This window comes from Neopelma chrysocephalum, unplaced genomic scaffold (genome assembly GCF_003984885.1).
Source record: "Neopelma chrysocephalum unplaced genomic scaffold, ASM398488v2 Primary Assembly neopelma1_97222, whole genome shotgun sequence".
NCBI classification, from domain to species: Eukaryota; Metazoa; Chordata; class Aves; order Passeriformes; family Pipridae; genus Neopelma; species Neopelma chrysocephalum.
In genome coordinates this window covers 3,273,365-3,284,310 of record NW_020925863.1, presented here as the reverse complement: position 1 = coordinate 3,284,310, position 10,946 = coordinate 3,273,365, and the positions used below count along the sequence as shown (strand labels likewise).

The following is a 10,946-nucleotide window of genomic DNA, read 5'->3' as shown; positions in this document are numbered from 1 at the left end:
CTCTGGGCAGGTTTGTTCTGCCTGTTTTGTCCTGGGGAACAGTAAGTCCGTTGCAGGGAGAATGCTATGGGCTTTGTGGTGTGCATCCTTCACGTTCCCTAGGCTCCCTCAGGACAGGCGTGCCTGGTGGCTTGGCAGACCTGTGCTTCTGTGCTAGATTTGGGGCTGTGTGCATCTCCCTCTGCCACCAGCACAGCTTTGGGAAATTTAAGAATTCTGGTTTGGGTGCAAGAGTGACACAGTCCTTTTACATGTTTATCCCTTAAAGCAGGAGGTCACTAAGATATTCAAACAGACTCTAAAATTAATTTCCTCATGTTTAAGGATAGCTTTTTTCCCCCTAGAGTATTGATACCTCCTCATAACAAACAGCCTATGCTTCAACTATAAGAATAAAACTTGTACATTATGCTGCTACATTATGAAGACTTTCTGCTTGTGCTGCTCAATTTTGAAGGCAAAGATTGTAACACAAATTTGCTTATAGTGAGGCATGGTGCTTTCAGCCTTTTGGGAATATGACTATGGAATTTCCAATTTGGAAAAGACAGGTGATCAACACTGATTCACAGAAAAATGAATGCTCCTTAACAGGAAGTTGTGTTACATGATAATGCCTGGCTGCATTTTGTTGTAGGGATGGTGTGCAAGCTCTTATATCATGTTTAAAGTTACCGGAATCCAACCCATTGTTACTATTTAGAAGGGCAGGATTTATCCAGATATGACAAACCACCTTTTGAAGGAGCCTTTCCCTCATCCATCCATCTCTAGCACCCTGTAGTAGTGTCTGTTTCTTCCTTTCCTTTGACTAATAGGAGTGTTTTACCCTTAAAAGGCTCACTAAATGGCACTGAAATCAGGTGAGATTAATCTTCCTGTAAGAACTGTTATCAACCTGTACTAGTGTGTGCATGCTAATTACACAGAATGACACTCTTATAAAGAAATACGGTAGTAATCATTTTGTTCAGATGAAGTTATCCTTGCATCATGACTATTAGTCTAGTTTATGATGATACAGTAGAAAGAAGTTTAATTTCTCAATCTAATTACTAATGTTTTTAAGAATGCTGTCTTGGTGAAAAAGTTTTATTTTGTTAAGTCACTCTGTAGAGAGAAAAGGTTAGTGTTTGCTTTATGGCTTTTGATAAAAATCTGAACATACTTCATTTTCATAAAACATCCCTGTATGACATAAAATATCTTTTTTAATGAGTAGTCATATACACTTTCACACATCACACAGAAGATTTCATTGTCAATACAGGAAAGTTGGTTACAGGAGGGAAGTGATTTGTCTGTTTAGCTGAATTGAGTCTTGAAATTCTGTGTTACTGATTGTAAGGGATAACAGCTATCATTTCAGCTAGGCAGGAGGGGGGAGATGGGAGCAGGAAAGTAACTTTTCTCTGGTCATGTTGTAATGTAATTTGTTGGTTTTTTTCCCCTTTATCAGTTCTTGAAACCTAATTAGCTTTCTTTTTTTTTTTGCAGCCAGTATGAAAAATAAGGCAATTTGTTCAGCTTCATATGGGGGCTTATATTATAAAAGCAGATTTGTAAACATAAATAGACATATATATTTATAATAATGAAAACATTAATGAGGCTTAAGGTGGTCTCAGCTGACATGTTGGTAGAACTAGCAAATAAAATGTCTTCAAAATAGATCTGGCTTTTCAATTTCAAAGGATATAAAGAGGAGAATCTCAGATTTTGTGAGCTTCACAAGCTTCAGCTTTCACTGAGTTGTCTTTTTGCATTTTGTGAGAGCCCAGCTAATAAAAAATCTTATTACTAGTGCTTAATAATGTTACTTTCTTTCCATTTATGCCAAAAGAGATGAATAGCACCTCATTCCTTTGTTCTCAATAAAATGTGCACACTCTCCCCATCCCCTAGTTTCTAATGAGATAGTATAGCAAACCACACAGCTTTCCTAAATATTTGTTTTTTAAAGGCATCAGTTTTGAACCTAAGTAACAATTGTACTGCTAACAAAACCCAAACCTCTTTGCAAGAGGTTGGCCTCAGTGTTGTTGCCATTTCCTAGCAAGGGCTATCAGGTGCCACAGTGATCATCCAGGCTTTGTACTTTTCCTTTGTATTTTCTCCTTGATTATGGTCATCCCAGAGAAGAGTTTTGTCAAAAGATAAATGTTCTTCTATTATGAGTAAGAAGACAGGCAAATTAGGGAAAGCAACTTGACTTCTAACACTGCTCCTCAGTGCCCCAGAACAGCACTCACACGCTTGCTGCAGACATGGGCATCAGCCCACTTTCTGCTCCTCTCTTGTGAAGCCCAGATCAGGGAGTGAGCATAAACAAGGGCAATAAAATGGTGGAAGGGAAGAAAGCAGGAGAAAGAGACTGAGGGAGAGAGAAGCCAGCAGTATGAGATAAAAATTGGGCAGGGCAAACAGTTGTAAAGCTGAGACGGGTATGAGGCTTCAGTGGTGAAGAAGAGATCTACCAAGCAAAGCTGAGAACGGGAATCATGCATCTGAGAAGCTACTGGTCTTTCTCAGAAATAACAACCTTTTAGCAGATTTTTACCACTTTCAATTGACCCATAACCAGAACTGCAATTATTTCAATATATTTTATAAAAAATAGTACTTAGTTTACTTTCACATAAGTGAAGAGATACAATTGCACAATGGTGGTTACAATGGTAGAAATACATACTGTCGATAAAATGTTTGCAAGAGATTTAAAAACATACTGTACAGCACCACATCTGAAATTGGGTGATGGCAAAATGAATCATACTCCATGTCTAAGTAAATTTAAGTTCCTAAATCTTTCTGAATAAATAAAAAAATACAATGTGCAATATGTGTCTGACACTACCAAAATGCTTCCTGAAGTTAAGCAATAGATTAAAACCAAAAATGAGGTAAAAAAAGACATTCATGCATTTAAGCCAACATTAGTCTCTGACTCTAAAATAAGGCAGATCATAATCTTTTAAAAACTGTCTTTAGCCACTTAAATCCTCTTTAGTGCTTTTCAAGACAAGGTCTTGACAGACCTTGTAGAATCATGAGTTAAGATGCTTTTATTTCCGACAGGTCGTTTTAGACAGGCTCAGCCATATTTGAAATGCATTACATAGTAGAAAATGTTGCTTTTCCTTAATGAAGAACGAAATGTAAATTAAAAGGAACTGAAAGAGATGGATGCTTTTAAAGTTAATCACAAATGAGACTGCTTTGACGGAGGGAGGTAAGGGAAAGAAAATTATGTGTCATCTTCAGTTTTAATGACGTGGAAGAGGGTGACGTTAAACAGGACTTGATGTCCGTTATTCCAGGCATAGAGAGCTCTATCTCTTGCATTGTAGTCAAGCATGGATATATGGAAATACTGATTATGGAAAGGAATGTCTGTATACTCGTAAGTGGAAGTTTTTGTGGAATAAGAATAGTAGACCTTGGCTCCTGTTAAGTGAGAGTTAGTAACATACAAGGTGCCACAGATCATGAAGGATTCTCCAGCGCTTCTCTTTGGGTAGCCTGTGCTCCAACTCTTCAGCACCTCCAGAGTATCCTGGTTTAGCTGGCTGATGACAATGTTGCCTGCATTCTGGTTGGTGGCATACACAGCCCACAGCCCAATTTCATCTGCCATCAGATCAATATCAGAGAAGCCCCCCCAGGTGTAAGGGTAGACATTGTGAAAGCCAGCGTACTCCAGGCTGCGCTGCGCGAGCACCCGCCCCGTGTCAAAGCTGTATTTGATGATGATGTTGCTCTGGTACTTGTTGAAATAGAGGGAGCCATTGTAGACAACGTGGTTGGTGCCTGCCCATTTGAATGGAAGGTTGTATGTCCTTGATTCAGCCCCACTGACAAAGTCTGCAATTGATTTATATTCACGGACAATTTTATTGTTAGTGTAACTATCCATGTACCAGACCTGGAAAGAAAACAAAGACTGGGAGTAAACATCTGGAACACAATCTGTGATACATGAGTGTGATATGGCATGATGGATAAATTGCAGGAGAAGAGGGAAAATGGGTTTTAGATATGCAGCAGGCTATCAAAGTACAATATTGCACTGCTGTTACAAAAGCATGAGGAACTCTTGAATTTCTGAATCAAAACTTACCTATACAGGTGAACTTTAAATATAACTGTTACTAACTACAGTGTCTGCATTTTCACAGAAATTTAATTTTGGATTATTCAGTGTTTGGGTCTCTGCTATATGGGGCTTGCTTAAAGATATTCCCAGAGAATAATAATCTAAGAGAGAGATGGAAAATGGTATGCGAGCTAAACTTGAATTTATACTTAGGAATAAATGTGGTTGAATTTTTTTCAGCTGAACCTCTAACCAATGAAAAATAGTCTATTCTTAGTAAAGAGAACAAAAACATTAGCAATGAAACAAGTAAAGTTTAGGAACCATTTTTTCCCCCTTAAAACAGAATCAATAATTCTTTTTAATGTGTTGCATGCAACTTCCATTCCCCCTTTTTTTCCTTCATGCATTTTGCCTTTTCTCCTTTTAGTTTGTCAGAGGACAAATAAAATCCCGGAAAAAAAAAAAGAAGAATGATTTCTGGAGGGTTTTTTATGCCAATTTCAAAACTGACATGAACAAAATATTTGTAAACACCAGTTCAGCTTCTGGCTGCCCATTACTTGGTGCAAGGAGGGTTTTGCATGGTTTGCATGCACAAGTAGTTTGTGTGTTGCTTGAAGAGGGTGGCAGTGGGGGGAATGTGGTGGCTGTCAGGGGAGGGGGTGGCAGGGTGTGCTGGGAGGGGACTGCACAGGGACCAGGTGCTGATGGAGACAAGGGCTCATGGGGATGGTTCTGGAGCAGCCACTGGCGCTCTGAGGTATCAGAAGAAACTTTTTCAGGATAAGATGGGGTTGAGTAGAGTTTGCTGCTCTCCTAAAGTTAATTGAGATTTCTGGGGTCAGTAGTAAACCTGCACAGACACAGCAGGCAGGGGAGAGCTGCACAGAAATATTTAGTTATTGCTATTTGTATGTAGCCTTGGTTTGTTTTTTTTTTTTCTGTAGTCAAAAAGCTAATGTTGTGGGTCTCATACAAATGAAACCGTGTTTTGACTTCCAAACCCCTTTAGACAGAGCACCGCCTTAAAGCTGTGTCCTATTTTAGATCCAAACAATAACATAACTTGGATATGATGCAGAAAATGGCCTGAATACAGCTTATATGGGGCCTAATCCTGTAGATTTTAACTGTGCTGAATTACAAGTCATGCTCTTGAGTAAAAGTGTGGATGTTTGTTTTATAGTACTTGAGTTCTTAAAGACCCAAGCTCCATTAAACATGTTAGGAAATAAAAAAGAAGTGTAGTCAGTTCAGAGAGATGTTTGTCATCCCTGAAAAAGCTGAAGGCATAAAGGTGCTTAGTGAACTTTTGTCTTTGGATATTTTTGCACAAACACTGTTGCTTTTTCTCTGAAGATGTTTAAGTGTAAAAATGACTGAAGTAGAAGAAACACGCTTGGGAGTGTAATTTCCTAGGGGGAAAATATCTTTTTAAGGATTAAAATAAAGCAAGTAAAAAAAAAAAGGGGGCACAAAGATAGTCAGTGCCTTTACATACTCGGTTATTTTTCTCCGATGCCAATGGATCCGTCATCCAGGCTCCAAATCGGGTTCCGGATATCTTCACTGTAATGGGGCCTGTAATTTTCATCAATTTGCCACATGCTGAAATTAAAAAAACAAATGCATTAATGCAAATAATTGCACAACTCTCCTTGACATCTGTCAGAGCACAGGACCAATTGCTCTAAACTAAATTGTGGCTCCAGGGGATTCAGACTTATGTTGAAGATGGATTGTCATCTTCACTGAAGGAACTTTTCCATATCTTCTGAGCTGAAGTGAAGAACACTTAATGATAAATGAAATGAAGACATAATCCTCTGTCACTTTTGCCTTCAGGAAGTTCAGTGCACAGCTAGGACTGATGGATGTTTCAGTTTTCCATTGACCAGGGTAACAGGGTGGTTAAGGGCACAGAGGAAAAAAATGAGCTTGTGCACAAAACAAGCTGTACACAAATCTTGTGCCTGACTGCCCTGTGGTTGCACACACGTACCTGTTCCAGGACTGGGGGCTGTGTGAAGAAAGTATGAGAATTACTCAGCAAGCTTGGCTGTATCACTTGGCTTCTAATTCATTAGCCTGCCTCATATTAGTCTGTCTGGGAGGAAATAATGAAAGTCGATATGATCTTGGATGCTGACCTTCCTAACAATCCAAAAATCTATATTTTAGGGGACATTAATAACATTCCTATTAGCAACAAGCTCCTGGTGGAATTCATTGTATTTACCAAGGATTAATATCACATACTGGTGTGCAGGTGATTAGCTGAAATAGTATGGTTTTACAGAAAAGATGTTCCATAAGAATGTGAAAAGAAGTGAAATATTTCACTAATTGTTTTAATCTAAAAGTAAGTACTTCTCTGTGCTACATGGTTGTGCTGTACTGTACCTATCTAGGAAATGTGGAAAACAAACTATCTGGTGTTGAGAATGAATTTATTCAGTTCAAAAGAAGGTCACATTAAGCCTAAATTTTCTACTCTCTGTAACTGGCAAGGAGTGTAACGTGCCAGTCTGTTTCCCTCACTTACAATGGGGTTAATGCTGTGGTGGCAACTCAGAGGCTGCTTGTGGAGTTTTTGTTCAGAGCCAGGGAAGTGGGGTGTATTGGCAATGAACATGTACATGCTGAGACTTCAATGAGCAGGGTAGGCTGTGTCTATTTTCTAGGTCAATTAAATGGCACTATTATTTACAGATCTCAATCTATGGACGTTGTAATATTTTGAAGATATTTTTGGGATTTCCTATTTTAAAGAATCTTACAGGTTTTTTACAGTTGATTATCATTGTACAGATTTTTTTATTCTGGATTTGTCTGTAGATAGGCTGCTATTATTGTGCACTCAGTGCTCTTATTCTACAGCTATGAACTGTTATTAGCTTGAAAGGTAGAGGATTATATCCCATGAGGGTGAAGGCTTTTATTTTTAGATGGTATGTTAGTAAATAGTCTCAAAAATGGGCATGAGATAAACTCAAACCTTCAGAAAGGTTAACTTCAGAATTTGGAATATTTAATTTGGAATAAAATTATCAGAAAACTAGTAATAAGTAAAAATAAATTGGAAAAAATAATTACTGCTGAATTTGTAGTTTTTAAAATAATTACAATACAGCGAATGTATGAGTTATAAGGTATACTAATTCCTGCCTTTAAAACACAGTACTTAAGTAGGAAAACATAAGCAAAGGATTTGGAATCTGAAACAACGTTTCTTCTATCAAAAAAAGAAATCCAGGAAGTTAAATGTGGAATTATATATGAGTTGTGAAATTTTGCTTCTGAATGGACAAAACTTGTGGAAGGGGCCCGTGGCAGTGATGTGAGGGTGCTCTCAGAGCCCACGTTTGTGTATGGGCTGGGTGATGCTGTGTTGGGGTAGGCAGGGCAGCCTGACAGTGGGCCTTCAATTTGCAAACTGTGTCGGGGTGAGCGGTGCTGGGGCCAGGCAGAGCCAGCGCTCAGCAAGTGCAGGCAGAGCATGGGGGGCAGTGGGTCGGCTCCCTCAGCCAGGGCAGGTGTGTGAGAGCTCACAGGTTTGCTCCCCAGCGTGGGTGTGTTTGTGGATTGTGGGGAGCAGCACAGGCACACACTGAGCTCGAGGCCCCACATCTCCAGCAGAGGTGTAAAAGCAGGTGGTGTGTTTGTAGAACATGCCAGCTGCTGTGGGGGGTGTGCACACAGCTCCGTGGGTGTTTGTGCACGTGGTGATCCATATGCCAGTGGAGTTTTTGAGTCTAGCCAGAGAAGGGTGTTCAGAAATTTATATGTTTCAGTGTCTAGTACTGTGGTTCCTCTGCTGCATTACTCCTATTTATCCTGAATGTACAGTTCACTGATTGCCAGTTGAAATGAACCAAGCTGCCTTCCCCTGTGACAGGAGTCAGATGCTTTCAGAGAGTAGTCTTTCACAATGTATTGAGATGCTGTTCAGCGTGAAAAAAAGAGATGACATTGTACTTCAGCCACTAAATGATCAGCAGTTTGAATCAGGGTGTATTTACGTTATCAATTTTTTATTCTCAGATAACATGTAGTGATCAAGAAAGGAAGACTGTTAGGACAGCTGCTGTATAGCTGAGGGGCTGCTGACTGAAAAAGTGACAGTTTCTCTTTTCAGCACAACAAAACAGAGCATCTTGTAAGAGGCATGAGGATTTTTCTTCCTCCTGCCCTACAGTATGACCCATCTTTCCTTTTCCTTGCTTAATTAACAGAAACCCACGGATCTGCCTATTTGTGTTATAATTTGATGGAACTGGTACTTAAGACTAAGGAGTAGTCTAAAAAATACTGCAAGTATATTTTCCATATATGGTTAAGTTATTCCTATTGTAGTGATAATTCATATCCCATTAGCAGGTTTCTTCTGTAAACCTCAGCAGTACTTGAGATCTGCTGACCTACTTGCTCACAGCATGTACAATAAAAAGGAAGCAGCAGAGCTGTCAGTGCCCACCTCTGTCTTGTCACCCCAGTCTCCTTACAGTTGAAAGATCCTTCAGCACAGGAGCCTAATATATAAAGTCTCTGCCAAAATTCTAGTCATTTAAGTCTAGTTGCAGGCAGCCTTTAATAAAATTACTGACATGATTTTTAAAAACGGGAAAATATTATTTACAGTTGTTTACCCTCACCCTTACTCCAGCTGCAGATTGTTTCAAAATCTCACTCTTCTGTTAATTTGCAAAATGTTCAGGGCCAAGTACATGCATGTCACCTCTCTTGAGTAGTGAGAACTCAAACCAAGCAGTAGGTCCTTGCAGTTCAGAAAGTACTGCTTGAAAGAACAGGACAAGGCCCCAAAGCAAGTCTCGGTTGAATGGTCAACCTTGACAAATCAGCTCACGCTGTTTTAAACTGTTTAAGGCTGCACAGGTAAATTCTGTAGAAGTAAACTGTCCCAAGTATTCCACAAATCAACATGCTTGCTTAAATACTGGTCTTGTGAATACAATGAACCTACTACTGACAGATGATGCAGAGCAACATGACACATTTCTCTCAAAAAAGCGATTGAGGCCAAATTTTCCTCCCCTTCTCAATGAAATTCCTCTGCCCTTCAGTTCACGTTTTACTCTGTCAAACTGTCAGACAGTCCCCTAATGCAGTGTTGCTTCCAGTATTGGATCAGAAGTTAAGAGAATCGAGTGAACACAATTATGAAAACCGTTAATCTAATTTCTCATTCTTCAAGAGAAAGGCGGTGTTGTTTTCTTCAGTTCTGTCTTTTGGAGCCCTGCCTTCAAATGTGTCCACCCATTTGTTACAGCAGACCTATAAAAATTGGCAGAATTTGAATAATTTATGTTTTGTTCATTATAAAGTAGCAAGTGTGCTGTCTGTGCTGAAGTGTTATTGACTTACCAACATAGTGAAGAAATTTATTCCAGATGAGTATCACAGCATTTTGATGATACATTACTACAGTATGCAGTTTATGAATTATGAAATAATTGTTTATAGTGACTTTATAAGGATAATTCTCTTCCAGCTTGCCCAAGCCTGATCTTGGATTTGATACAGGAATTAAATGAATGACAACTCTCTCAAGAGTAAAGCTCAATATAATGTCTAACAGTTCACTGACAAAACAAGGCGAGTTTCCTCTGTGGTTTTAAGCACTTTCAACTTTGTGTTCAGTCCAAGAAATTTCCCTTACTCCTCCACTGAAGTTGGTAACAGCTTATTCTTCTCTACTTCAGTGTAAAACATGTTGATCTAAACCCAGCCTGTATTCTCAGCTGCAGAATGAACCTGTTAATTGTTTGTGTGGCTATACTAAAATTGATCCTGCATGCTGAGGTTTTTTGCTAGGGAATGTTAATACTAATATACTGAAGGGAGGATCATTTATTTAACATTTTTCTAGCATGGCAAGTCTTGGAGTCTGAAATGAATGAAAATTCCAATTAGTTTTCAATTGTGGCATTTCTTTAGCTCATTTTGTATGTAGAGAACTAGAACATAGACAAATGGAATGTGAAATGGGAATCACTTCTGGACTATGAATTTTCCATAGTTATGAGGTGGCAGAGAGTTAAAACTAGCCTATGCATTTTTTTTTCCCCAACATGGCTAAAGCCTCCTTGCCATCCTTTTCTTCTGTTTTGGTTTATAGCAATATAGCAATTTAATTCCCTGACAGGAGAAGGACCAGATGCTAGTAAGAAGGTAGGTCAAATGTATCTTCATACTAGCAAATGTTAAGAAGTTCAGGTACACTAAGAAAAATGGTAGCCTTACTTATTTTTTTTCCCTCGTTTCATAAACACATTATGACAAGAATAGGAGGGTTCCAAGCACACTGTGCAATCTGCACTCTCTTCTAAATGTACATGTCTTACAGGACTGCCAGCAAAGGACCCATATGCACATAAGTGTATGTGAATTTGGAGTGTGTGCAATCACATGCACTTTATTCCTACATGTTTAGTTGCGTGCACCCTTTTAAAGCTTTGTGAACAAATTTCTCATCAGCTTCTTCCTGGATTTTCTCTTATTTCACAAAGAAGCAAATTCCAGTCATCACAACTGTTGTGGTAATCACTAAACCTCACTGAAAGTAAGACAACTGCTTACTATATGTTAATGATGTTGAAAGTGCTGCCAGTGCAGATGGAAGATCCCTTGTAAGTGGCCAGGACAACATAAATAACACATTATATGGCTGAAAAACACCTGCTAGGGAGAAGAATGGAAAATAGCTATTGCACATGCTGATTAGATAATTATATGGTGAAATGCAACCAAATCTGTGAAAATTCCAGCCAGATCCTGTGGCAGCCTGCTGCTGCTGTAGGCTTCTGGCTGTCAGACTGGCAGGGAC

At 39.1% G+C, this 10,946-nt stretch overlaps 1 protein-coding gene across 2 annotated transcripts in view; it reads right to left on the bottom strand.

The window, feature by feature from the left end:
* Positions 1–1,478: 1,478 nt before the first annotated feature.
* OLFM3 (olfactomedin 3) overlaps positions 1,479–10,946 on the bottom strand; it is a 54,382-nt gene continuing 44,914 nt past the window's right edge. Inside the window, exons 5-6 of one of the 2 annotated variants that reach the window (XM_027671891.1) lie at positions 5,601–5,707; positions 1,479–3,925 (exon numbers count right to left, since the gene is read on the bottom strand). In XM_027671891.1, the coding sequence (XP_027527692.1) occupies positions 3,248–3,925; positions 5,601–5,707 (785 nt within the window). In that variant the 3' untranslated portion in view covers positions 1,479–3,247. The remainder of the gene's footprint in view (positions 3,926–5,600; positions 5,708–10,946) is intronic. The other variant, XM_027671892.1, reaches the window with a different exon arrangement.